Consider the following 27,293-nt stretch of genomic DNA (forward strand, 5'->3'; position numbering starts at 1 on the left):
AGCTGTCCCCTGTGCATCCTGCTGAATAAAGAATGCTGCTTCTTCATGCTACACTGGGATTGAGGAGTTTTCTGCTTTACTGAATTTTTGGTAACACTCCCACTGCCAAGGAAAGCTCTGTCTCCTGCTGTTCACAAACAGAGAAGGGCTGGTGGCAGATGTGGGGCTCAGAGGCTGCCTGGGGCACAGTGACCATAAACTAATCAAGTTTTCAATGTTCTGTGAAAGAAGGAGGGGCAGCAACCAAACTTCTGGAATTAGGAAGGGCAGACTTTGGTCTATTTAGGATGCTGATGTGGGGAGTACTGAATCAGGTACTGATTTTTTAAGGGAAACAACCCTTAAAAACAAAGGGGTCCAGGAAGAATGGACACACTTCAAGAAAGTAATGTTAAGGGGGAAGGAGCAGCCTGTTCCAGTGTGGCAAGAGATGAGCTGGTGAGGAAAATGTCCTGGCTGCCTATGGAGCTTTTGTGGGAACTCAGGGAGGAAAAGGACCAGAAACTCAGGAAGTGTTTAAGGATGTTGTTAAGTTATTCAGAAAGAAAAGTTGAGAGGTGAAAGCTAAACTAGAGCTTAACCTGGCAGCTTCTGGAAGAAAAAAATATAGGAAAAGCAGGGAGGAGGAGAGCTTCTACTCTTGATTGGATTCAGTGGGGAATATAGTAACTAAAGTCTTTTCCTTAATTCTAAGCTACCAAGCCTCGTTTGTCTCAATTTTCAATATTAGGACAGGCTGTCCTAAGGACAAGTGTTCTCCTGAGCTGGTAGATGGGCACAGGGAGCAGAACAGCCCCCTGGAATCCAGGAGGAAGCAGTTGCTGACCTGCTGAGCCACTCAGATGCTCACAGGTGTATGGGATTGGATGGGATCCATCCCAGGGGGATGAGGGAGCTGGTGGATGAGCTTCCCAAGCTGCTCTCCATCATTTACCATCAGTCTTGGCTCTGTGGGGAGGTCCCAGAGCACTGAAGATGCCAGTGTGACCCCATCCCCAAGGAGAGGATGGGGTCACACTGGCAGGAGGATCTGGGGAACTCCAGGCCTGTCAGCCTGACCTCGGTGTGCAGCAAGGAAATGAAACACATCGCCTTGAGTGCCATCACAGGGCACCCACAGGATGGCCGAGGGATCAGAGCCAGCCAGCGTGGATTTAGGGGTGGCAGATCCTGCCTGACCAACTTGGTTTCCCTTTATGACCAGGTGACCAACCTGTGGATGTGGGACAGGCTGTGGATGTTGTGTGCCTGGACTTCAGCAAAGCCTTTGACTCTGTCTCTGACAGCATTCCCTGGAAAAGCTGCAGCCCATGGCTTGGGCGGGTTTCTTCCTCGCTAGGAGAATTAAGAACAGGCTGAGGCTGGGCCCAGAGAGTGGTGGGGATGGTGCTGCACCCAGCTGGTGCCCAGGCACTGGTGCTGTCCCCCAGGGATCTGTGTTGGGCCCAGTCCTGTTTAACATCTTCACTGATGATCTGGCTGAGGGGATCCAGTCCACCATTCACAAATTTGCAGATGGCACCAAGCTGGATGTGAGTGTGGATGTGCTGGAGGGCAGGAAAAGAAGACACAGCCTTAAGCTGCACCAGGGGAGGTTTGGGCTGGACAACAGGAGGAAGTTCTTCACAGAAAGGGTGAGTGGGCATTGGAATGGGCTGGCCAGGAGGGAGGTGGCAGAGTCACTGTCCCTCTCCAGTGGCACTTAGTGGCAAGGTCTGGGTGACAAGGCAGTATTGGGGCATTGGTTGGACTTGATGATCTCAAACATCTTTTCCAGCCTATTTGATTCTGTCATTCTGTGATGACTGGGACACTCAGGGGAACTCAGGGACCATTGTGACACTGTGGGGCCTCATGGAACTAAAAGGACCATGGTGACACTGTGCAGCTCCATAGAACCAGGGGTCCATTGTGGTGCTGTGGGGCCAAATGGAACCAGGGAGTGCACCGTGACACTCTGGGTCCTTGTGCAACTACAGAGGCCACTGTGACACTGCAGGGCCTTGTGTAACCAAGGGGTTTCACTGTTTTGACACTGCAAACCCAAGGAGACCATTGGGAGACTCCAGGGCCCAGTGGAACCAAGGGGCCCTTTTGACACTGGGGGGTCTCAGGGAACCAAGGGGACATGGTGACACTGCAGGATCCTGTGTAACCAAGCGGCCACTGTGACACGATGGGGCCTCAAGGAATCTGGAAGAACGTTGTGACACTGTGTGGCCTCGTGGAAACAAGGAGACCATTGTGACACTGAGGGGACTTGTGGAACCAAAGAGACCATTGTGACAGTGTGGGACCTCATGTGACCATGGGGAAATTGTGACACCCTGGGGCCCCATGGAACCAAGGGGCCACTGTGAAACTGCAGCACCAATGAGAACATTGTGCCACTGTGAAGCCCATGGAACCAAGGAGACCATTGTTGCTCTGCATGGTTTCATGGAACCAAGGAGACCAGTGTGGCAGTGCAGGGCCTGGTGTGACCAAGAGGCCATTGTGACACTGAGGGGCCCCATGGAACCAAGGACATCTTTGCAGATGACACAAAGCTGGGTGTGAGTGTGGATCTGCTGGAGGGTAGGAGGCCTCTGCACAGGGACCTGGACAGGCTGGATCCAGGGGATTAATCCAAAAAGGTGAGGTTTAACAAGTCCAAAGGCCAGGCCCTGCAATTTGGCCCCAGTGCTACAGGCTTGGGACAGAGTGGCTGGACAGCAGCCAGGCAGAAAGGGACCTGCAGGGGCTGATGGACAGCAGGCCACACATGAGCCAGCAGTGTGCCCAGGTGGCCAAGAAGGCCAATGGCTCCTGGCTTGGATCAGGAATGGTGTGGCCAGCAAGACAAAAGCTGCTGTGCCAGCACTGACCTGCCCTCACCTCTGCACATAGACATTGCTGCTGCAGCACCAGAGAATGCAAAAAAAGGGCATCTCTGCAGAAAAGTTTGCTGGGAGATCCTTTAGTTCCTTTATAGCCACCAAGAGTGCAGCCCCTTATTGACACAGTCTGTGGCCACAGGGAAGGTGGAGAGAAACAAAAGGAGAAATGGCACAAACAATGACATTTCTTTGTGGACAAGATTAAAAAAGTAAAACAAAGAAAACAAACCTCCAAAATGGAACCAACAAGAAGTATCAAAGATTACTTTTATTACAAGTGACTTGCAGACACTGGCCAGTAGTTTAATGTCCCTGAAAGTGTCCAGTCATCAGTCTCCACACTGCAGCCTTGAGCTCCTGGTTCCTCAGGCTGTAGATGAGGGGGTTCAGGGCTGGAGGCACCACCGAGTACAGAACTGACAGGGCCAGATCCAGGGATGGGGAAGAGATAGAGGGAGGCTTCAGGTGAGCAAATATGCCAGTGCTGATGAACAGAGAGACCACGGCCAGGTGAGGGAGGCAGGTGGAAAAGGCTTTGTGCCATCCCTTCTCAGAGGGGATCCTCAGCACAGCCCTGAAAATCTGCACATAGGAGAAAACAATGAACACAAAACAGCCAAAACTGAAACAGCCACTAACAGCAATGAGCCCAAGTTCCCTGAGGTGGGATTTGGAGCAGGAGAGTTTGAGGATGTGTGGGATTTCACAGAAGAACTGGCCCAGCACATTGCCGTGGCACAGGGGCAGGGAAAATGTATTGGCTGTGTGCATGAGAGCATTGAGAAAGGCACTTGCCCAGGCAGCTGCTGCCATGTGGGCACAAGCTCTGCTGCCCAGGAGGGTCCCGTAGTGCAGGGGTTTGCAGATGGACACATAGCGGTCGTAGCACATGATGGTCAGGAGTGAAAACTCTGCTGAGATGAAGAACACAAAAAAAAAGAGCTGAGCAGCACATCCTGCATAGGAGATGGTCCTGGTGTCCCAGAGGGAATTGTGCATGGCTTTGGGGACAGTGGTGCAGATGGAGCCCAGGTCGCTGAGGGCCAGGTTGAGCAGGAAGAAGAACATGGGCGTGTGCAGGTGGTGGCCGCAGGCTACGGCGCTGATGATGAGGCCGTTGCCCAGGAGGGCAGCCAGGGAGATGGCCAGCAAGAGGCAGAAGTGCAGGAGCTGCAGCTGCCGCGTGTCTGCCAGTGCCAGCAGGAGGAAGTGGCTGATGGAGCTGCTGTTGGACATCTGCTGGGGCTGGTTATTGGGACCTGTTGATGGAGAAAAGGACAGTGAGGAATTGGGGGAGTTACCTGAAACCAAAATCAAAGCCAATTCCCATACACCCTGCTCTGTAACACACATGAACACGCTTCCGTGTTTAAGATTTCTGACGTGTTCTTTATAATATTGCCCCATGACGCTCATGCTGTTCTTGGGTTTCAGAAACCCTGAGCATTTCTGCTTCCCTCTGGTAAAACAGAGTGAGTTCCCTGATGCAAGATGGTGAGTGAAGACTGGGGGCAGATGGTCTGTCACTTGATTCAGTTTGGAGTTTCTCTGGGCTTTCACTTTTCCAAATGGAGGACATTCACTCTACCAAGATTCTCTTACAAACACCCAGGTACTGCTGAGAGCAAATGAATCTACCACAGCCCAGCTCCACATTTCTAGTTAAGGACTCACATTGCTCATTTCACCAAACCAGCAGCAATTTCAGTGTCACAACACTTCTGCCTTTCCCCATTCATCTTAGAACTCAGAGATGCTCTAGGACAGGTTTGCATCCTGGATTGAAGCTCCCAGCTTGGACTGAAATCTCAGGGAGACTTCCAAGTGTCCTTATGATGGCATTGGATTGAGGGAGATGCAGCTCCTTCCCTGGCTGCACTGACAGCACTGCCCAGAGCCAGGCACTGGGGACAGCGTCACCCTGAGCCAGCTGTGCCCCCTGCCAGAGCCCCCAGGGCCGAGCAGCTGCTCCCAGCCCTGTGCTCTGCAGAGGGAACTGGGCCTGGGGCTGCAGAGCTGCCCCATGGCTCTGCTGCAGCTCTGCCTGCACAGGAGGGGCTGCACACCTTGGAGCCCCGGCCCTGAGGGCAGAGGCTTGGCTGGGGCACAGGAGGGTGGGGGCTTGTTCAGAAGGAGGGGCTGCACTGCAGGAGATCCTGTGGATATCTTTAAACTCTCCCTTCCACAGCATTTCTGGGTTTTGTTTTCTCCCATTGCCTGATCTTCTCTCTGCTTCCTGGAGATTTACCTCCTGCAGGTGTTTCCCTGTGCCTGATCTCTCTGTGCCAGCACTCACAGACCCCAAATCTCTGTGCACTCTCCTTGGCCCTACAGAACCCTGTCTGTTTGCAGGGCACTGGCTGGGGGCAGGTTCTGTTTGCAGCTTGGAGAAAGGACAGCTCAGACTGAGCACGATGGGTCCAGCAAAGGTGATGCTGCTGCTGTCCAAGGGCAGAGTGGCTGCAAGCACATTAGGGATCTCCTGTGAACCTATGGATCACTAAAAGTAACAGCTCAGATATCTCAGGCACCTGTCAGCATTCATAATAATTTCAAATTAAACTTAAATATTTTTCCCCCAATCCCTGCTGATATCCAGTAGTAGAAAACTAAATACAAAGTCTCAGGATATTTCCTCATTTTTATCAAAATCCTTGTCTTGGAAAGATTGTACAACTGACCAGAACCCCTCAGCATGTTAGAGCTTCATGAGCATTTCACCTCCCCAGCACAAGAAAACCCACAGTTGTACTCACAGAGTCTGCAGGCATTGGGATGTTCCAGCTTTAGGAGATCACTGCAGGAGCTGCAGCTGCATTGTCCTGCAGCCAGAGGTTCCTGTGCCAAGGGCTGGCAGGGATTGTGCCCCAGGCACTTCTCAGCACCTTCCCAGCCCTGACTGATTGAAGCTCTCTGTGCCTCTGTGCTGTGCCCGGGGTTGCTGCAGGCAGTGCTCCAGCCCTTCTGGGCTGGCAGAAGAGCTGCTCATCAAGAGAAATGTGCTTTTGAGGCTCTTCTTGGTTACCAGAAGCTGCCTCTGGGCCAGGAGCCCAGCCCAGCTCAGCAGCACAGACACAGCACAAGGACTTTAATGACCCTCTGGGGCTTTGTGCTCAGGCCCCGAACATCAGTCCCTGAGAGGGAGATGAAGAAACCTCTCAACTCCAAGTCAGAATCCAACTCCAAAGTTTCTTTCAGTTTTAATGGGTCCCACTGAGGGACACAACTGAGAAAGTGTCCCCAGGCCCCAGGCAGAGCAGAGAACTGGAGGCACTGATGACAGGTGGGGACAAAGAGAAGCCAAGTCTTGGTGCCCTGGGGCACAGCAGGGTCTGTGCCACCAAGGGCTGGGAGGAGACACCTTGTCCTGAGGCACTGGGGCCTCCTGGCACAGCCCCAGCCAGGCTGGGCACTGTCAGCCCCTTGTCCTGCCCTCAGCATCCCCCCCTAGCCCACATCCCCGTGGCCTCAAGGATCTGCTGGAAGGAGTCCCTGGGGAGCCTTGCTCAGGAATGGCCCTGGGAGCTCCTTCATGCTCCCAGGAACTGCAGGGTTTTCAAAGGACTTTGGGTTTGGCTTTTGCCTTGGAGTCTCTGAGAGGTTTGTGCAATCATGGCCTCCAATTATCTGCTGTAATTAGTCCCTGGAGAGGCTTTGTCAGTAACAACACTCCATGGGGCTCATTAATGCTTCAAGGTACTTCAGTAATTTTAAGGTAGTTGGTGTTTCCATTTTGATACAGACTCTGTGAGAGGTTTGTGCAATCATGGACCCAATTATCTGATTTAACGAGTCTTTTGAGATCTGACATTGAGTGTCAGTCCCTTGTACTGACACTCAGTGGGGCTCATTAATGCTTTGAGATACTCAAGGTTTTTAAGGTACTTTGGATTTTCCTTTCTACATTGAGTCTCCGAGAGGTTTTTGTGCCATTCTGGCCTCCAAGGAGTCCATGAGGAGCCTGTGTTGGAGATGGAACTCAATGGGACCCATTCATGCCTTGCGACACTTCAGAAGTTTCCTCTGACTTTGACTCCTGGAAAGGTTTGTGCAATCTCCTCTCAGGCCCTGAGGCTCCAGGGCTCAGCTCCAAATGCACCACAGGGCTCATTAGGATCAAACAAGTCCTGACAAACCATGGCTGTGCCGTGATTTCTGTCTGTTCTTGTGCAGTTCATCAGGAACTGTAGTGGTTTTGCTTCGCCAGTTTGAGATTTCTTGGCCAACACATCAGTTATTGTGGTGGGTTCAGTGTTGGCTAATTACCAGTGCACTCACTAGAATATCCTTACTCATTTCCTTCGGTGAGACAGGATTAGGAGAAAGGCAACGTAGACTCAAAACTTTAAAAGGGTATAAAGGAAAGTTCATAATTAGTAATAAATAATAGGAGTAATAGTTATTACTATATAATAATTAGTAATAAATATTACTCTTAATATTATTTACTAATAATGAACAAAACTTTCAGAACACTTCTCTCCCCACAACCTTTTCTTTCTTACTGGCAATATAAAGAGAAAAAACCTAGAATTTTCAGTCAGTTTATCACCTGTAGAATAGCCTTTGTTCAGTTCACTTTGGGAGAGGAGTCTCTCTTTCATACTATGGAGACTTCTCCATAAGTAAACAGTTCTCTCGTTTCTCTCAATTTCCACGAATAGCAGCTACCCCAAAAACCTGCAATCTTGAAGTCCTTCCCATTTTTTCACAGCCTTTCCCACAGCTGTGGTTTTGGGCCATGCTAACTTATGGGGTATTACTTTAAAGATGAGCGGTTTAAGAGCAAAGGTTCTCTTCATCTAATTCTGAAATCATTTATCTCTGGGAAGAGAGATCTTCTTCTCTCCATGAGGGCACAAGGTCTCATCACCCTTTTATTTTCTCTGTTCAAACTTCTCATGGGATCACAGTTGCTTCAACATTTGCTTCCTTTAGCATGGAGGCCTTTGCTGAACAAGTCATCTCCCGCATACTTTTCAAGGCTTTATAGAGAAAAAGAGAGTCTGATGTATCAATTACATGCTTCTCCACAGCTTTACAGGAGGATTTCAGCCCCAATATCAAGGCATCTCCTCATCCCTCCCATCTGGGACTCAACTTCCCCTCACTGACCTCGGTGTCTTCATGTTACTCCTCTATGTGCCTGCATGTAGCATTTACATTTTCTGGAAAAATTCCTTTGCCCAGGATTTTTCTCCTGGGAGGCTGAGAAGCCTCAGAGAAAAAAGAAAACAATAATTATCTCATTTTCTTCTCCTGTGTTTTGCTCCTTTGCAATGTGTTTGGAGATTGTTTACCAACAGGTGGTTGTTTCATTGGTTTCTGCTGTGAGTTGTTTGGACTCAATGACACATTGGGGCCAAGCTCTGTCGGGACTCTGGAAACAGTCATGAGTTTTCATTAGTATCTTTTTAGCCTTCTGTAAGTATCCTTTTTATATTCTTTCGTTTAGTAATCTTTAATGTATTATAGTACCATAAAATAATAAGTTAGCCTTCTAAAAACATGGAGTCAGATTCATCATTCCTTCCTTCGCATGGGGGGAACACAAATACAATCCCTGCACTTTGTCCTTTTCTCTCACTCGAGGGAAGATGGAAGCACTGAAAGAGTTCATATCTCACCCAGGGCCTGCAGAGGTTTCTGTGACCCCGGCCGGGCTGGGTCCTTGTGGCCGGAGCTGTTTTACCATGGAGGTTTCTGCAGGGGCTGCGCTGGGGCTGTGTCAGGATGGGCCACGCTGGGGCAGGGCCAGGATCTCAGCAGCCAGGCCAGAACACAGCAGCAGCACGGCCGGGGGCTGATGGCTTCTCCTCCCCCTGCCCAGTGGCCGATGGGGCCTGGCGGGGTTCCTGGGAAGGGGCCTGGCCCCACCGAAGGAGCCACAAGGCCCGTGCTGTCTGAAGGTTGGGTCAGCCATGTTACCTCTTTGACAGCCAGAAGGGAAAGAGACCCTTGCAGGCTTTCTCATCTTTAACATGTGTCTTCACAGAGTCATTTACAGTTTCCTTAGTGGTTTAAAAGATTGTCAATTCCCAAAGCTAATTACTGATTTTATTTTGTCAGACATAGAGGAAACTGCTAGCAGCTTCTCTTAGGACATCACTTCTGTGATGCAAAATCACCACAACAGCACAGAGCACAAAGCTCCTTTGTCCATATGTAGTGGTCATGTGCCTGAGGCCTCAAAATCCCTCCTTAGGAGATCTCTGAGCCCTCTCCAAGGTGTTTTCCATTGAAAACATTCAGCTCAGAGTCTAAGAAAATCAACAGAGTACAGGGCCAGCCTGATTTGCCTGTCCTGGCTACTTTTGTCTAGGAGCAATCCAATATACGGGATTTGGATGGCCAAATTCTAATTTTGTCTGTGGTCCCTTGAAATCTGGTTCTTTTCCATAAGAATGAAGGAAGACAGCCCCAGTGTTTCAGGGGCAGATGAGAGGTGACCACCAGAGGCCAAGGGCATCCAGAGCTGGCAGGTTTTGTTCTGAGAGATACCCTTGCATACAGGTAATTTTTTAGGGAGAGTACCAATTTTGGCAATAGGCATCTGAAAAGACAGATGGCTCTTTTCCACAGCAAAGAAAGCACGGAGTCCCAGTGCTCCAGGAGCTGATGAGAGGCAGCCCTTGACATTCCAAGATCAGCCAGACCTGTCACGTGGCCCCTGGGAGGCCAAGCCAGCCAGAGCTGTTCCATGTTCCCTGGGTTCCATGGGGCCCCACAGTGTCCCAATGGTCCTTTGCTTCCATGAGGCCCTGAGGTGCCATAATGCCCCCTTGATGACATGAGGCCCTGAAGGGTCACAATGCTCTCCATGGTTCCATCAGGCCCCACAGAGCCAGAATGGTCTCTGGGTTCCATGAAGCCCTGCTGTGTCACCCTGGCCCCTTGGTTCCATGGGCTCCAGTGGTGCCGCAATGATCCCCGTGGTTCCATGGGCTCCAGTGGTGCCACAATGATCCCCTTGGTTCCATGGGCTCCAGTGGTGCCACAATGATCCCCCTGGTTCCATGGGCTCCAGTGGTGCCACAATGATCCCCTTGGTTCCATGGGCTCCAGTGGTGCCACAATGATCCCTTTGGTTCCATGGGCTCCAGTGGTGCCACAATGATCCCCTTGGTTCCATGAGGTCTCCACAGTGTCTCTGGGATGTCTATGGGAAGGAAAGAACCCAGCCCCAGTGTTGCAGGGGCAGTCACCAGAGGCCAAGGCCAGCCAATTTTGACAGCACTGGCGGATTTTGCCTGGAGCAACCCTTGGATCTACAGAATTTTAGAGGTGGAATCCCAGTTTCAGACATGGACACCCAGAGGTGAAGGATGTTTTTTTTCTGTAGGAAGGCAAGTATGGAACACTGGTATTTGAGGGGCAGATGAAAGGCAGTCATCAGAGGGCTAGGCCAGCCAGACCTCTCTGTCCTGGTCGCTTTTTTCTGAAAGCAGCCCTTGGATATAGGGAATTTGGGAAGAGGAATCCCATTTTCGGCCATTTCTGTATGGATAAGAAAACGGTTGTTTTCCATTGGAAGGAAAGCGCCAAGCCCCAGTGTTGGGAAAACAGTTGAGAGGCAGCCCCCAAGAGGCCAAGGGCAGCAAGACTTGTCTGTCCTGGTGGCTTTCACTCGGGAGCAATCCTTGGATGTACAGAGTTTTGCAGCAGGAATGTCAGTTCCGGCCATGGGCCCCTGGAGAAGGACAGTTCTCTCTCATAGGAAGGAAAGCCCAGAGCCCCAGTGCTTCTGGGCATCTAGGGGTCCCAGTTGCCAGGGTACCGGTTGTCAGTTTTTCTGGGTCTGGACTGAAGGCACTTGAGACAGTAGTTCATGTTCAGACTCAAGTGTTTATTAGTTATCAGTAAAACAGTCCTTACTGTGAGTTCAGCAGCTTTACATTAGAAGGCACAAAATGGCTAACAATCTCTTGTTGCAAGGTCTTTCTAGACTAAACTATCCAATTAAGAACTGACAGGGAGATTATTTTCCCTTTTAACCCAATAACTCATCCCAAAGAACCTGCAATGCAGACTTTTCTGCCCAATTACAAAATGCCACCCAAACCCATGAAGGAGAAGGAAGAAAAAGCATGCAGAAAAAACCCAGGACAACACCCTGTGCCCTCCATCTTGCTTCCTTCCACAACATACTAAAAATCCCAAAATGTAAATTTCTCACCAAGTGATACACCTACACTACTCTCTATAATCTATTTCACACTTTAGTGGATACTAGTCTGTCTTGAAGTCTAGGAAACTTTCTCCATGAATGAGGGTCAAAGCCAGTGCTCCCCTGGGGGTCAGGGCACCCCAGAGCAGACAAATATTCCTGGTGCCCTGGGTTTCTGCAAGGGCAGACAGGAAGCAGCCCTCAACATGCCAAGGTCAGCTGGACCTTTCAGGTTGTCCCCAGGAGATCCAGCCTGACCTGTTCCATGTTCCCTTGGTTTTGTGGGACCCCCACAGTGTCACAATGGTCTCCATGGTTCCATGAGGCCCTGGAGGGTCACAATGCTCCTCTTGCTTCTGCAGTGTCACAATGGCCCCGTGCTTCCAAGAGGCCTTGCAGTGTCACAATGGCTTTGTGGTTCCACAAAGCCCTGATGTGTCACCATGGCCCCTCGGCTCCATGCACCCTCGCTGTGTCACAATGGCTCCTCCGTGACACTCTGGATTCCACAAGGTCACCATGGACCCTTGGTTCCTTGGAACCCCTGAGTTTCACAATGGTCGCCTTGATTCCATGAGGCACCACAGTGTCACAATGGCCCTTTGGTTCCATGAGGTTCCACAGTGTCACCGTGGTCACTGTCAGAAGCTGGATGAGATCGATGTCCCGAGACACCTTGGGATGCTCGGAATGCCTGTGTGGGGCCGGGGCTGGGTCAGGCCTTGGTTTGTGGTGGGACAGAGGTCCGGCCCCAGCCCTGGACTGGTAGAGCTGTCAATCACACAGCAGGGGTGGTGCTAACCAGCCCTGATTGGCTGAGCTGTCAATCAATCACACACACTTGCAGCTGCTGCCTACCCTAACTCTGATTGGACAAGCAACTGGCAGTCCCACCCCAGGGGCGGGCCCATGAAGGCCCAGGAGGTTAAAAGCTGGAGCATGAGGCCAGCCCAGGGTTGGGATCCTGCCTTCTTCTGGGGTTCCTCTGTTAGTGGTGATGCTGAAACCTCAGCAGTTGGTTTGTATGTGTGTGTCTTCCTATAGATCTTCTCTTGTTCTCTTCTCTATTTCTTCTCCTTCTCATCCTACATACCTGGAACATTTTTGGGTAACTTCACATGTTAAGGGTTAAAGGATTTTGGGTTAAATGTGTGGGAATCCAGGGCACAGGGAATATTTCTCTGTCTGCTCTGAGGGGTCCTGACCCCCAGAGAAACACTGCCTTTCACCTTTGCCCATGGAAAGAACTTCCAAGATTTTGAGATAGATTAGAATTTACCAAAGTGTGAAATAGATAATAGAGAGTAGTATAGTATGTCACTTGGGTGAGAAATTGATGTTTTGGGATTATTAGTATGATGTAGATAGGAAGCAAGATGGAGGAATTTGGGTGTAGTCCCTTTCTTCTTCATCTACTCCATTTTCTGCAGTGTTGGTGGCACAGGGGGATTGGTCAAGGAAAGCACAGTGCAGAGGTAATGTGGAAAGTCAAAGGATGAGTTATTGGTCAATAAGTAGAAATAATGTTCGTTTTAAGAATTAATTAGATGAGACAACTTTAAAAGACCTTGAAACTGTACATTTTAGAGCCATTTTGCGGTGCTTTTCCAGTGTGCTGAACCTGGTGTGCACAGCTTGCAAAACTTGAGATAAGATAGCAAAAAACAAGAACCCGAAGACCAAAAAAGTCCTGTGAATCTCTTTTTACCTGGCACAGAACTGCTACAGGAGGGCTTCTCCCATCCCGGGAGCCCCGAAAGGGCCCAACGTAAAACAAACATCAATAACTGGTGCCCTCACAATGTTTGTAATAAGTTGTTTTTTTTCAATAAAGTTGTTTACTGTAGGGTGTTGTCTTAATTGGCCAATCATGTGAAATGTGTTGAGTAAATGACCAGTGAGGTCCACCTGTAGGAAACCAAGATATAAAAGAAGAGAATTGAAAAAATGGGTGGCTTTTAGCCCTTAGCCTTCTGATCGGAGTCTGTGTCATCTCTGATTGAGGGGTGACATTTAGGGGATCTGTGGGGGCTATTGGGGATCCTTTCTGCACCTCGTGACCCAACAGGGGCTTCTCTAATAAACTTTGCCTGAAGCTCCCACTGTGCCCACGACAGGAACTCCTCTGAGTGTCAGGGACATCCCAGCTCTTTGGCAGCCTGGGGGCTCCTGGGATGTCACCGTGAGGCCCCTGTGAGTGCCTGTGACAGATCAGTGCCTTTGCAGCCCAAGGTCCCCTGGGATGTCACCATGGAATGGCTGTGACTGCCTCTGACCACACGGCTCTTTACCATCCCCAGAAACCCCTAGGAGGTCTCCATGGAGCCCCTGACTCTGCCTGTGACATTCCAGCTCTTGAACAGCCTGGAGACTTTTGGGAAGTCCCCATGGAACCCCTTTGAGAGCCTGTGACAAATCTGATCCTTATCAGGCAAACACCACCAGGACCCTGCTGCTATGCTCAGTCCCTCAGCAGCTCCATGGAGACCCATGCCAGGGGTGGTTGCCATGGACACCAGCTCAGGCCTGCAGCCAGAGCCCATTGCCATGGCAACCATTTGCAGTCCCATCCCCAGGGTCATGGGATCCCACAGAATTGGCTGAGCTGGGAGGGACCCATCAGGATCCTCGAGTCCAACTGCTGGCCCTGCACAGGACACCCCAACAATGCCAGCCGGGGCCTGGCAGCACTGTCCAAACGCTGCTGGAGCTCAGAGAGCCCTGGAGCTGGGACCCTTCCCTGGGGAGCCTGGGCAGGGCCCCAGCAGCCTCTGGGGAAAAACCTTTTCCTGAGATCCAACCTAAGCCTGCCCTGACTCAGCTGCAACTGTTCCCTCCAGTCCTGTCCCTGGGCACCAGAGTGAAGAGGTTCCCACAGCCCCAGCCAGAGACCTGCTCCCAGGGCTGTTGCCATGGCCACCAGGGCTGGGACCAGCTGGGATTCTCGGTTTCCACAGGCCTGGGTTCAGGAATGGGATTCCCCAATTTTCTGGTCCTGCTAAAACCGTGCTGCCCTCGCTGCCCTCCTGCCTCGCATGGAAAGCACAAAAGGCAAAGATCCCAGGCTGGAATAAGAACAATTTATTGGCAACAGCAACAAGATGAAGAATAAACAGGAACAGAAACAATATTGGTAACAGAAGGAATAAGAAAAACTATTTACAGGGAAAACTATAACATCAAAGGCTGGCTCTTCCTGGCCATGTATTTCCCCCTGCCTGGAAAGGACACCCTTCTCCTCAGGGAGTGAGAGGGTCCCTTTCCTGCCCCTGGCAATGACATGAAGGGAGGGAATGAAATGACATGGCCATGGCCAGACCCTCATGTTCTTCAATCCCACATCATGTCACTGGCAGGGGCAGGAAAAGGGACAGGTGTCTTCCTAGCACGGATCATGGGGAACATGGATCACCAGGGCTCTTCCCAACGTGGGACCTCCAATGGGGATGAAGCTGGAGCAGTGCATGAAGAGCACTGCAGTGGGGGTGTTTGCAGGGCTTCCCTTACTCGTGCCTCCATTGGTGTTTGGTCAGGTGAGAGCTCTGGGTGAAGCTCTTCTCACACTGGGGACACTCGTAGGGCTTCTCCTCAGTGTGGATGCACCGGTGGGTGGCGAGTGTGAAATTGAGGTTCAAGCCCTTCCCACAGTCAGGGCAGAGGAAGGGCCTCTCATCCGTGTGGATCCGCTCATGCAGGAGGAGATTGGAGCTGGTCTGAAACCTCTTCCCACATTGGGGATGCTCGTAGGGCCTCTCCCCAGTGTGGATGCACCGGTGGGTGATGAGGTGGGAGTTTTGCTTGAAGCCCTTCCCGCACTCAGGGCAGCAGAAGGGCCTCTCATCCGTGTGAATGCGCTCATGCAATAGGAGGTTAGAGCTGCTCTGAAACCTTTTCTGACACTCAGGACACTCGTAGGGCCTCTCCCCAGTGTGGATGCGTTGGTGCCTGACGAGTTCTGAGCTGTACCTGAAGCCCTTCCCACATTCCCCACACTCGTAGGCCCATTCCCCAGTGTGGATCATCTGGTGCTGGATCAGGTGGGAGCTCTGCCTGAAGCTCTTCCCACACTCCAAACACTTGTAACGCTTCTCCCCATCATGAAGCTGCTCATGGACCACCAGCTCCGAGCTCTGGCTGCAGCTCTGTCCACCTTCCTGGCTCAGGGTGGGTCTTTCCTCCTCAGACAACCCTGGGCTGGCTTTGCAGTCCCTTCTCCTGTGAGATCTTCCAGGCTTTTCCTCTCCGTTTGAATTCTGCACTGCGACACTGCTCAAAACGGCCTCTGCCACGAGGCTGTGGGGATTTGTCCTCCCTGGTCTCCATCCTCAGCTCATTCACTGGGGGAGGAAAGGCAAGGAGAGGATGGGATTTGCCACAGGGAAGGGGAAGGAGATCCCCCCAGTGCATCCCCAGCAGGACAGCAATGGCACCAGGGTTGTCCTGCAGCCGGAGGCCATGCTGGGCTGGGAGCTGGAGCAGGAGAGAGGGGGACAGGGGCACTGACTTCCTCCTCACCTGCCTCAGTGTCCGGGGTCATCTTCCTCTTCCTCACAGCCTCCCCCTCCATCCAGTCAATGTTAGGGATTGGGAAATCCTGGTTTCTGGAAAAATACAGTGGATGAGCACATTGGGTTAGGGGGTTCCTCCTGCCCAAGTCCATCTCTAGTGTTGCGGTGCATCCACAACGAGCCTCTGTGAGCAACCTGCACTCCCAGAGCCCAGAGCACGCTTGCTTAACCTGCTGATGGACAAGGCCACAGATAGATCTTTGTGCAGAGCTCCAAACACAGTTTATGGCGAGGGTCCAGGGACAGAGACAAAATGGGGCTGAGGACACAGGGTTTGATAAGGGGGGAAGGGGCGGATCTGAGGGTCAAGGGCCAATGGGAACTGAGCACAAGAGGCACAGAGGAGGGGCAGGCAACTGGGGAACCAATGAGGTAACAGGGGCGGAGCATTGCAGTAAACTGGGACCAATAGGGGACAAGAGAGGGGAGAACATTCTAGGGGGAGTACATATAAGGAAAAAACATCATTGAACTGGATGATACCAGGGAAACCTGCTGCATTAACATGAGCCTGGAAATGCTGATGGCTGAGACCATTGTACTCAGAGGGGTGTCTCTCTTTGACCCTGGTCACCTTTGTCCTGAGGTATTGCAGTTCCAGTGTTGGGCACCTGGACCTCCACACTCTAGAACTCACTGGGAATCTGGTGCCCATTTAAACCTCCAAAATGCCAAGATTCAGTTCCCCAAAATACACAAATGTCCAAGATTCAGCAAAAAACCTCAACCCTGAGTTTTCCCTCTCTGGTCTCTCCACTTTGGGCTCCTGGAGCCCCCCTGTCTGGGTTGCTGTAGGTCAGGTTTGTATTGGTGTTCCCCTGTCTGGGCTGCTGGGGCTCCTGGCAATCCCACAGGTTCCCCTCCTCTGGGCTCACCCCTTTAGTATCACAGGTGTCCCAGGGGTCAGCACTGTCTGGGGTCCCTGTTTCAGAGTCCTGGGCTATCCATGGGTCCCCCCTGTCCATGCTGCCAACACGTCCAGGCTTCTGGAGCACCCCCAGCTCCCGTATTTGCCCCTTTCTGCTCCCCCCATTGCCGGTTTCCCTGCCAGCCCTGCCGGTGCCGGGCGATCCCCACGTGGCTCTGGGCTGACAGTGCAGCCCCTGGGCCGGGCAGAGGCAGCCCCAGCACGGGGGGACCCTGCATCCTCCGCTGTCTCGGCAGCCGCGCCCAGCCCCGGGCACGGAGCTCCGGCAGCCCCCGCCGCCCCCTGCCCAGGGAGCCCCGGGGACCCCCACCTGCGGCCCGTCCCTGGCACACCGATCCCGGCAGCTGCCCCGCTCTCGCAGCTGCGGCTCTGGAGCAGGGAGGCTCCGCGGGACCCCCGGGCTGGGCCCCCTCCCAGCCCGTGCCCGCCCTGCACCTTCAGCCCGGCCTCTCTCGCTGCTCCCGGCTCCTGCACAGTCCCCGCTCTCAATTCCTGGGCCCCCCGGGGTCTCCTCTGGGCCTCCTAGAACAGCCGGCAATGGAAAACAATCAATTTTGATTTTGGTGTTCCCTGGCGAGGCCACAACTGAAACTTTGTTCCTTTTGCCTGGCTGCAAAGACCCCCAGGGCGTTTTCCGCACACAGTTCCGGCCCCCAGCACTTGCTGAAGGCGCTCCCTGCAAATGTCCCACTGCTAGTGCCCTATCCTTGCTGTCACCTGCTGGGGCTGGCCATGGACAGAGCTGCTGGACTTGCATTTCCACCTGCTGTGCAGCCAAAGCTGAGGGATCTGCAGCTGCCTGAATGCAACAACTGGAATAGGAGCCTCTCTCCAGGGAGAAGTCTCCCCCTCGTGTGCCAGCCCGTGGCAATGCTGCCATTCTCTGCTGCTGCTGCTGCTGGGGCACTCGGGGCTCTGGCTGAGCAGCAAAGGTGACCCTGAGCCAGGAGCTTTCCTTGGCTGCAGCAAAGCCTCGGCACGCAAAGCCCTTCCCGGCGCTGTGCCCTGCGCCAGGAGGGATTGTGCCAGCGGAGCTGACCCGAAATTCCTTCTCCCAGGCAGCTTTAGGACATGCAACACACAGAAGCCAGAACCCAGTCTCAGCTTTGCGCAGCCCTCCAGAAGAATCCTGAGTGTGAAGCAGCCTGGGAACAGGGTTTGGTGTCAGGGGAGGGGAACTCAGAGCCCTTTTCTGCCCTGTGGGCTGAGGCTCTGCATTTCCAATGGCCCTGCAGCTGCCAAAGGGGCCTTTATGGCTCAGCTGAGAACAGTTCTGCTGAGAGCCTGTCCTAAGCCTGCTTCTCCTGCAAATGTGCCCAAGGAATCCTCATTTTTTGCAGACCCAGGCCTTGTTTGAGTGCAGGTGTGACAACTGACTAGCTGGACCAGCTCTGCTGGGGGGAGTTCTCCTTTTCTTCTTCTAGTTTTTCTTCTGTTTGGTTTGGGGTTTTTTTTTGTTTACGTTTGTTTGTTTGATTTGTTTTTTGATTTTTTTGTGGTTGGTGGGTTGTTGGGTTGGTTTTTTTTTTTGGGTGGTGGTGGGGTTTTTTTTGTTGGTATGGTTTTGTTAGGTTTTTTGTTGGGGTTTTTTTTGGCTTTTTGGTTTTTTTAATGAACTCTCCCTGTCATGTCTGGGCAGAGCTCTGTCACTGTGTCTGACACTTGTCTGTGGCACTGTGCAGGTGGCCAGGGGCACCTTCCCCGAGCTGTGTGCAGAGGAATCCACATCAGCCCAGGCTGGGGTGGGCAGTGGCGGCTCAGTTCCATGGGCTGGACACGGCTCTGGACGCTTCCCTTGGAGCCACTGCAGGGAGGGAACGCTGGGGCTGTCACCGCTGGGGTGTCACACCCAGGGGAACGCTGGGGCTGTCACCGCTGGGGTGTCACACCCAGGGGAATGCTGGGGCTGTCACCGCTGGGGTGTCACACCCAGGGGAACGCTGGGGCTGTCACCGCTGGGGTGTCACAGACAGGGGAACGCTGGGGCTGTCACCGCTGTGGTGTCACACACAGGGGAACCTTGGGGCTGTCACTGCTGGGGTGTCACACCCAGGGGAACGCTGGGGCTGTCACCTCTGGGGTGTCACACCCAGGGGAATGCTGGGGCTGTCACCGCTGGAGTGTCACACACAGGGGAATGTTGGGGCTGTCACTGCTGGGGTGTCACACACAGGGGAATGCTGGGGCTGTCACTGCTGGGGTGTCACACACAGGGGAACCTTGGGGCTGTCACTGCTGGGGTGTCACACACAGAGGAATGCTGGGGCTGTCACCGCTGGGTGTCACACCAAGGGGAAATCTGGGGCTGTCACCGCTGGGGTGTCACAGACAGGGGAACCCTGGGGCTGTCACCACTGGGGTGTCACACACAGGGGAACCCTGGGGCTGTCACCGCTGGGTGTCACACACAGGGGAACGCTGGGGCTGTCACCGCTGGGGTGTCACATACAGGGGAACGCTGGGGCTGTCACCGCTGGGGTGTCACAGACAGGGGAACCCTGGGGCTGTCACCACTGGGGTGTCACACACAGGGGAACCCTGGGGCTGTCACCGCTGGGTGTCACACACAGGGGAACGCTGGGGCTGTCACCGCTGGGGTGTCACATACAGGGGAACGCTGGGGCTGTCACCGCTGGGTGTCACACCCAGGGGAATGCTGGGGCTGTCACTGCTGGGGTGTCACACACAGGGGAACGCTGGGGCTGTCACCGCTGGGGTGTCACACACAGGGGATTGCTGGGGCTGTCTCCGCTGGGGTGTCACACACAGGGGAATGCTGGGGCTGCCCCACTCCTGCCCTGTCTCCAACAGCTCTGCCAGCGCCTCGAGTGGACACAAAAGCTGAGCCAAAGGGTGAGAATTGCCGAAGGGGCTGAGCTGGGAGGGACACATTGGACTCATCGAGTCACAGAATCACAGAATTACTGGGTTAGAAGAGACCTTCAAGAGCATGGAATCCAACCCAGCCCTAACACCACCTTAACTAAACCATGACACTTAGTGCCACATATAATCTGTTTTTAAACACATCCACCGGTGGTGACTATACCACCTCCCTGGGCAAACCAATCCAATACTTTATCACCCCTTCTGCAGAAAACTTTTTCCTGATATCCAACCTATATTTTCCTTGGCACTGCTTAAGACTGTGTCCTCTGGTTCTGTCAGTTGTTGCCTGGAGAAAGAGACCGATCCCCACCTGACTACAACCACCTTTCAGGAAGTGTTGGAGAGTTTTAATGTCACCTCTGAGTCTACTTTTCTCCAGGCTAAACAACCCCAGCTCCCTCAGCCACTCCTCACAGGACTTTCATTCCAAGCCCCTCACCAGCCTTGTTGCCCTTCTCTGGACACGCTCCAGACCCTCCATGTCTTTCCTAAACTGGGGGGCCCAGAACTGGACACAGCACTCAAGGGACAGTGCCATTAGAGGGGAAGAATGCCAAGTACAGGGGAAGAATGACCTCCCTGCTCCTGCTGGCCACACCATTCCTGATCCAGGCCAGGAGCCCTTGGCCTTCTTGGCCACCAGGGCACACTACTGGCTCATGTCCAGCTGGCTGTTGATCAGTACCCCCAGGTCCCTTTGTGCCTGGGCACTGTCCGGCCACACTGTCCCCAGGCCATAGCATTGCAGGAGGTTGTTGTGGCCAAAATGCAGGACTGGGCACTTGGACTGATTAAACTTTATCTTACTGGACTCTGGCCATCCCTTCAACCATTCCAGGTCTCCCTGCAGAGCCCCCCTACCTTCCAGCAGATGGACACACACTCCCAGCTTAGTGTCATCTGCAGATTTTCTAATGAACGCCTCAATCCCCTCATCCATGTTGTCAATAAAAATATTGAATAGAGCTGGCCCCAGCACAGAGCCCTGAGGGACACCCCTGGTGCCTGGCTGCCAGCTGGATGCAGCCCCGCTCACCAGCACTCTCTGGGCCAGCCATCCAGCCGGTTCTGAACCCAGCACAGAGTGCTCCTGTCCCAGCCCTGGGCTGCAGCTTTTCCAGGAGTGTGCTGTGGGAGACAGTGCCAAAGGCCTTGCTGGAGTCCAAAGAGACACATCCACAGCCTTTCCTGCATCCACCAGGAGCATCATCTGGTCATAAAAGGAGACCAGGTTGGTCAAACAGGACCTACCCCTCCTAAACCCCTCCTGGCTGGGTCTGAAACCCTGGCCATCCTGTAAGTGCTGTGTGATGACACTCAGCATAAACTGTTCCATCATCTCACCTGGTGAGACTTCATCTCATCTCCCTGGCCTGTAATCACCAGGATCCTCCCTCCCACTCTTGTTGTGCATGGGTGTCACATTGGGCAGCTTCCAGTCATCTGAAACCTCACCAGTGAGCCAGGACTGCTGGTAAATGGTGGAGAGCAGCTTGGCAAGCTCATCTGCCAGCTCCCTCATCACCCTGGGGTGGATCACCATCTGGTCCCATGGATTTATGAACATCCAAGCAGCTCAGCAGTTCCCTGACTGCCTCCTCCTGGATCACAGGGGCCCATTCTGCTCCCTGTCACCATCTACCAGCCCAGGAGGACAGCTGTCCTGAGGACAAGCCATCTTCCCAGTAAAGACTGAGGCAAAGAAGGCATTAAGCACCTCTGCCTTCTCCTCATCTGCAGTTAAGTTCCCTCCCTAATTAAATAGAGAAGAAAATTTGGTCTTAGCCTTCCTTTTGCTGTTAATATATTTATAAAAATATTTTTTATTATCCTTTACAGAAGTTGCCAAATTAAGTTTGAACTGAGCTTTGGCCTCCCTAATTTTTTTATTATGTGCCCTAGCGACCCCCTTAAATACTTCCTGGGAGACCTGACCCGCATTCCAAAAATTATATATCCTCTTTTTATTCTTAAGTTTCTTCAAAACCTCATAGCCCATCCAGGCTGGGTGTTTGACTCATTGACTCATCTTTTGGCACACAGGGACAGTCGGTTCCTGTGCTCTCAAGATCTCTGCTTTGAAGCACGCCCACCCTTCCTGAACTCCTTTGTTTTTAAGAGCTGCTTCCCAAGGAACTCTCTGAATAAGTCTCCTGAATCGACCAAAATCTGCCCTTATGGAAGTCCAATGTAAAAGTCTTATTGATGTTCCTCCTGACTTCAACAAATATTGAGAATTCTATAATCTCGTGATCACTCTGCCCCAAGCGGCCTCCAACTCCAACCACATCTCCCACCAGCCCATCTCTATTCCCAAAAAACAGGTCCAACGCAGTCCCTCCCCTGGGGGACTCACTCACCAGCTGTGACAAAAAGTTGTCCTCCACACACTCTAAAACTTTACTGAACTGCCTCTTTTCAGCTGTATTAAGTTCCCAGCAAATTTCCAGCAGGTTGAAAGCACCTACAAGAACAAGAGCTGATGAACCTGAAACATTCTCTAGCTGCTCATAGAATGAGTTGTCTACCTCTTCTTCCTGGATGGGTGGGTGATAACAGACTCCCAGGAGGATGTCAGCCTTGTTGGCCTTCCCCTTAAGTCTTACCCATAGACATTTACTTTCATCATCATTAGTTTTAACACCCATAGCATCAAATACCTCCCTAATATAAAGGGCCACCCCTCCACCTCTTCTCCCTTTCCTGTCTCTCCTGAAGAGCTTGTAGCCTGTTGAGGATTTGTTGCAGATTGAGGAGTTTTTGCAGAACAATGGCCATATTCATCCGATGCACAATCCAGCCTGCTTGGGATAATGGACAATGGACACCTTCACAAACAATAATGGACATATTCAGAAAATGTGGTCGGTATATCCTTGAAAAAGATACAAAAAGAAGAGTCAAATGGACTCAGCAAGTTTATCAGTGAGCTTGGGAAAGTGAGGAAAAAAGACAGTTCATCGGTGGGACAGAAAACCACAGCTAGACGTGTGAAAAGTTAGATGATCCAATCAGCATCCTATCTTAGACGCGTGAACAGCTAGGCCTGGCCAATCATGTATTAGCTAGAGACGCGTGGACAGTACAGAATTATTATAAATACAGTCTTTTGAGGGATAATAATTTTGGCTTCACTGGATCATATTGGTTGTCATGTGATATCCCTGAACCTCTGCATCCCGCACTGTTCCCCCCACATTTCTGGTGGAGAATTGCGGGGCAACCCTGAGAGGGACTCGAGGTTGGCAATTTGGCTGCTGTGCAAAGGGTCGGAGCCAGCCTTGGAGGAGAGGAGAAGCCGGTCGAAAGTATCCTCACTGCCCTGGTGAGAGGAAAAGGTTACTGGAGCTCCAATCGTAGATGTCCTGAGTCTCGCCCTGATCAAGGTGAGCGGCCGGGGAGGAGATGGGGTCTCAACATGAAAGGGAAGGTGTTCAGAAACTCCTCCAACATATCCTCTCTAAGAGAGAATATAAGTATTATGCTTCCAATTTGAAGGGACTATTACACGGGGCTTGGGAACATAATCTCATACCAGGAGCACAGGGTGCTTTTGAGATTTTGACATAGGAAGCTGTGGGGCGAAGGTTGTGGGACTGCATTGCATCTGGGGGGAATAAGCAAAAGAGGTGTCTAAGTATGCTACTTTGTGGAAAATCATCATAGAAGCTTTAAAAGGTTTAAAGGCAGAGAGAAAAGCTGCTGCTGCAGCTTGTGCTGCCCTTGCCTCTGAGCCAGAAAAGCCTCAGGCATTCCCGATAACTTCAGTTCAGCCACTGTTTTCTACAACCTTAGATATTCCCACAACCCCTCAGCTCAGCCTCGAGCACTACATCAACTGCTCCTCCAGCTCCTAGTGAGAAAGAGGAAGCTGCTGCCTCTTCAGAGGTGCTGGTCTGCAGACCAAAGGACACTTGTGATCGCAGTGAAAAAAGTTCTTCGGGTTTGTTAGTCTGCAGAACAAAGGACAGTTGTACTCAGAGTGAAAAAATTGCTGATAACAGTAACTTAGAGACTAGACATGCTGTAAAGGATAAGGAAAGAGATGTTGTTATGAATAATACTTCTATTGAAGAGGATTTAAGGTCTCTTGTGGACAATTTGCAAAAATTGGTAATTCAACAAAAGGATTCAATTGTCCCTAAAAGAGATTATTCTTTTGAAAAAATGGATCTACCTATGGTTGTGGGTTCGGACAGACAATCAGGAAAGCGGGTACCTCCCTCTCATGTTGTCTCTGAGCCAGCATCCCAGCTGGTTAAACGAAATCCTCCCTCTCATGCTGTAAAGAATGTGGAATTAGAACTGGAATGTGACCCTGAAATAGAAGCAGCACAGAAACGCAAGTGGCAGGGGGTTATTACAGAAGCGATTATAAAAGGGACTTTTGTCGCAAATTATTTACAGGCTTTTCCTGTAGTAACTAATGCTGCAGGTAGAATTTGGGAACCTTTCGATTGGAAGATTTTAGAGAGGGTAGGAAATGCAATCTCACAATTTGGTTTAAAATCCCAGCTTGCAGAGTCACTGCTGCAGTATGATTTTACCTCTAGCACATTTATTCCAGCTGATGTGTATACCCTAATCAGGCTTGTATTGCCACCCCACCAGCAGGTGATGTTCCATAAAAGCTGGGAGGAAAAGTGTGCCCAGGAAGCAGCAAAGCCTCGGGCACAGGGTGATCCTCTGTACGGTTTAACAGCACAACATTTACTTGGCAAAGGGCCCTGGGCTACTGCCACTGCCCAGGTTAGGAGCATTGACGAAGTTTTACAGATGAGTCAGCAATTAGCCTATAATGCTATTCTTGCACTTCCTGATAGATTACACACTAAGGCTTTTACACAAATTCGCCAAAGAGAGAATGAGGACTTTGATAAATTTGTGGACAGATTTAATGAGGCTATTTATGATCATCCTGATTTGGACCCAGACACAAAGGTGAATTGTTTAATATGCTGGCTTTTGACAATGCTAATGATAAAACTCAGCAGATTTTGGGTACATTAAAGAAGGGAGCTGATGTTACAGAAATGCTGGAACTGATGGCTAGGACTACAGAAAGGGAAAAGGCATCCTATGTAGCTTCTGCAGTACAGGATGCAGTAAAACCACTGATTTCTAAACTGGAAAAGAAAGCAGAAGGGAAAGAACATTAAGTGCTTTGGATGTGGTAAAATCAGACATGTTTGGAGTCAGTGTCGCTTTTCCGTGGTGGAAAGAAAAAAAAAAAAGTTGTTCTATATGCAAAAAAAAAAAAAAAAAAAAAAAAAAAGATAACCACAATACTAAAGAATGTCTTTTCCATGGAAACTGCCTTGCCAACACGTTCTCTCCTCACATGCAGAAACAAGTAAGGAGAGCCTGGATAGCTCAGCCTCCCACTGTGGACTTAACTCACTCAGATTGTCAGCAGCTGGAAGTGCCAGGCTGAATTTGGACACCGCAGTAGACGTCACCATCACGGACTCTGCTGTTCACCTGATAGACACCAATGTAAAAGGACCCTTGGGGGGTGGGCTTAGTGCTTTTCTGTTAGGGAGATCATCTGCCTGTAAAAAGGGATTGGATATAACCCCTGGGGTTATTGATGCGGACTATCAAGGGGTTGTTAAAATTATGGTTAGAACATTTTTCCCTCCTGTGTCTATTCCCAAAGGTTCACAAATTGCTCAACTTGTTCCTTTTAAGTCTTGTGTCCCCCGTGCAGGCGACAAGGAGCGGGGAACAGGAAGCTTTGGTTCCACAGGTAACCCAGAAGTATATTGGGCCATGGACATCACAAGAGGTAAACCCAACCAACAGGTAACACTGACACATCCTAATGGTGATTCTATCACTAAAAATCTCACAATTGACACTGGAGCAGATGTAACCATTGTTTCAAACACAATTTGGCCTAAAGATTGGGCATTAGTTAACCCTGTTTTAGGCATTGCAGGTATTGGGGGGACTCAGGCAACTCAAATGAGCAAAGATGTAATTACCCTTACCTTCCCAGATGGAGTAAATGCATCTACAAGGCCTTATGTCATGCAAACTCCTGGTACTTTGCTAGGTTTGGTTGGCAGGGATTTGTTAAGCCAATTAAAAGCCACCATTGTCACACAGTCTTTTTAGCAGCGGCCACTGGGGGGGCAGCCAATCCTCAAAATTAGCTGGACCACTGATAGACCTGTGTGGATTGATCAGTGGCCGCTGTCAAAGGAAAAGCTGCCCATAGTTCAACAATTAGTGCAAGAGCAGCTTGAGGAAGGGCACATACAGCCATCCACTAGCCCGTGGAACACTCCAATTTTTGCCATTCCAAAAAAGAGTGGGAAATGGAGATTGCTGCATGACTTACGTGCTGTAAACGCAGTAATGCGAAGTATGGGTGCCTTGCAACCTGGTCTTCCATCTCCTACTATGATACCTGAGTCATGGAATCTATTGATCATTGATCTCAAAGATTGTTTCTTTACCATCCCCTTACATCCGGAGAACAGAGATCATTTTGCTTTTTCTATTCCATCTATCAATAAGGGAGAACCCTACAAAAGGTATGAATGGGTTTGTTTGCCCCAGGGCACGAGAAACTCCCTTGTGATGTGCCAAATTTATGTCGCTTGGGCATTAGAACCTGTTCGGCAACAATTCCCTGAGTATATCATCTATCACTACATGGATGATATATTAGTAGCTGGAAAACAATGAGACTCTGTAACTGTTCTAAAAACCATGACAGTTTTGCTAGAAGGAAGGGGGTTAAAAATTGCTCCCGATAAGGTGCAGCATTCTGCTCCTTGGAAATATCTCAGGTGGCAGATTGATCAGTCTGTAGTGAAACCACAGAAACTCTCCATTACCACTGAAATTAAAACTGTGCATGATGTTCAGAAGCTAGTTGGAGATATTCAGGGGATCAGAACTATTTGTGGGATAACTAACGCAGAACTTGAGCCATTAATACAGATACTAGGTACTTCACCTCGGGCAGATGAACGCCGGACTCTGGATAAGAGACAACAGCGGGCCTTGGATCACATTGCCACAAAGGTTGCTACATCACATGCACATCATCTGATCGAGGATGTTCCAGTTCAATTGATGATCATCAATCAGAGCAAGGAGGATGACTACTTTGCAAAGCACCCTTTCGCCTTAATTTGTCAATGGGTTAAAACTCGGGCTAATCCTTTAATTATTTTGGAATGGGGGTTTTTACCTGTAAAACAGTCTAGAACTATACCACTCGATTGGAAATTTTTGCTCATTTGATAATGAAGGGTAGAGGGAGAATTTTGGAAATCTGGGGACATGAACCATATGCAATTGTAGTACCTCTGGCTAACTGGTATCTTGAATGGGAAATTAGACATTCTGTTTCTTTTCAGATAGCTTTGGCTGGGTATGACGGTAAAGTTCACAACACTTACCCACGGCACCGGGTGTTATCTTTATTGGAGCATCAGCATCTGGAGGACAGACCCTGGAGATCTGACTGTCCGGTATCTGGGCAGACAGTATTTACAGATGCAGGTAAAAGGTCAAAAAGGGCTGCCTGCATTTGGCAGCAGGACAAAGTGTGGAAAAAGCATGTCATTTTTGGAGAGTCCAAAGATACATTGCAGACATTAGAATTGAAAGCTGTGATTTGGGCTTTTGAAAATTGGTATAATGACGCCATTAACATTGTTTCTGATTCGCTTTATGGAGTTGGCTGTGTCCAACGCCTTGAAAGAGCAGTACTCAAGGAGGTGAGTAATAAACATTTGTATTCCCTTTTAAGCCAATTGCTTAAAAACCTAAACCAACGATGGCAGGAATACTTTATTACTCATGTTCGAAGTCATCAAGCTCTCCCTGGTCTGTCTGAAGGT

The 27,293-nt window shown here is 50.8% G+C and overlaps 2 protein-coding genes across 2 annotated transcripts in view; both read right to left on the reverse strand.

Annotated features, from left to right (window-relative positions):
- Positions 1-1,702: 1,702 nt before the first annotated feature.
- Positions 1,703-4,115, reverse strand: LOC132334967 (olfactory receptor 14A16-like). Its single transcript, XM_059861087.1, has 2 exons — positions 3,198-4,115; positions 1,703-1,759 (listed from the first exon to the last, which is right to left on the reverse strand). Exons 1-2 carry the CDS (start codon positions 4,113-4,115, stop codon positions 1,703-1,705), a joined length of 975 nt encoding a protein of 324 aa, XP_059717070.1.
- A 10,434-nt stretch (positions 4,116-14,549) lies between these two features.
- LOC132334968 (zinc finger protein 883-like) overlaps positions 14,550-27,293 on the reverse strand; it is a 42,802-nt gene continuing 30,058 nt past the window's right edge. The window contains 1 exon segment of the mRNA XM_059861088.1: positions 14,550-15,096. Within this exon segment, the coding sequence (XP_059717071.1) occupies positions 14,550-15,096 (547 nt within the window).

The sequence above is a fragment of the Haemorhous mexicanus genome, chromosome 16 (genome assembly GCF_027477595.1).
Source record: "Haemorhous mexicanus isolate bHaeMex1 chromosome 16, bHaeMex1.pri, whole genome shotgun sequence".
NCBI classification, from domain to species: domain Eukaryota; kingdom Metazoa; phylum Chordata; class Aves; order Passeriformes; family Fringillidae; genus Haemorhous; species Haemorhous mexicanus.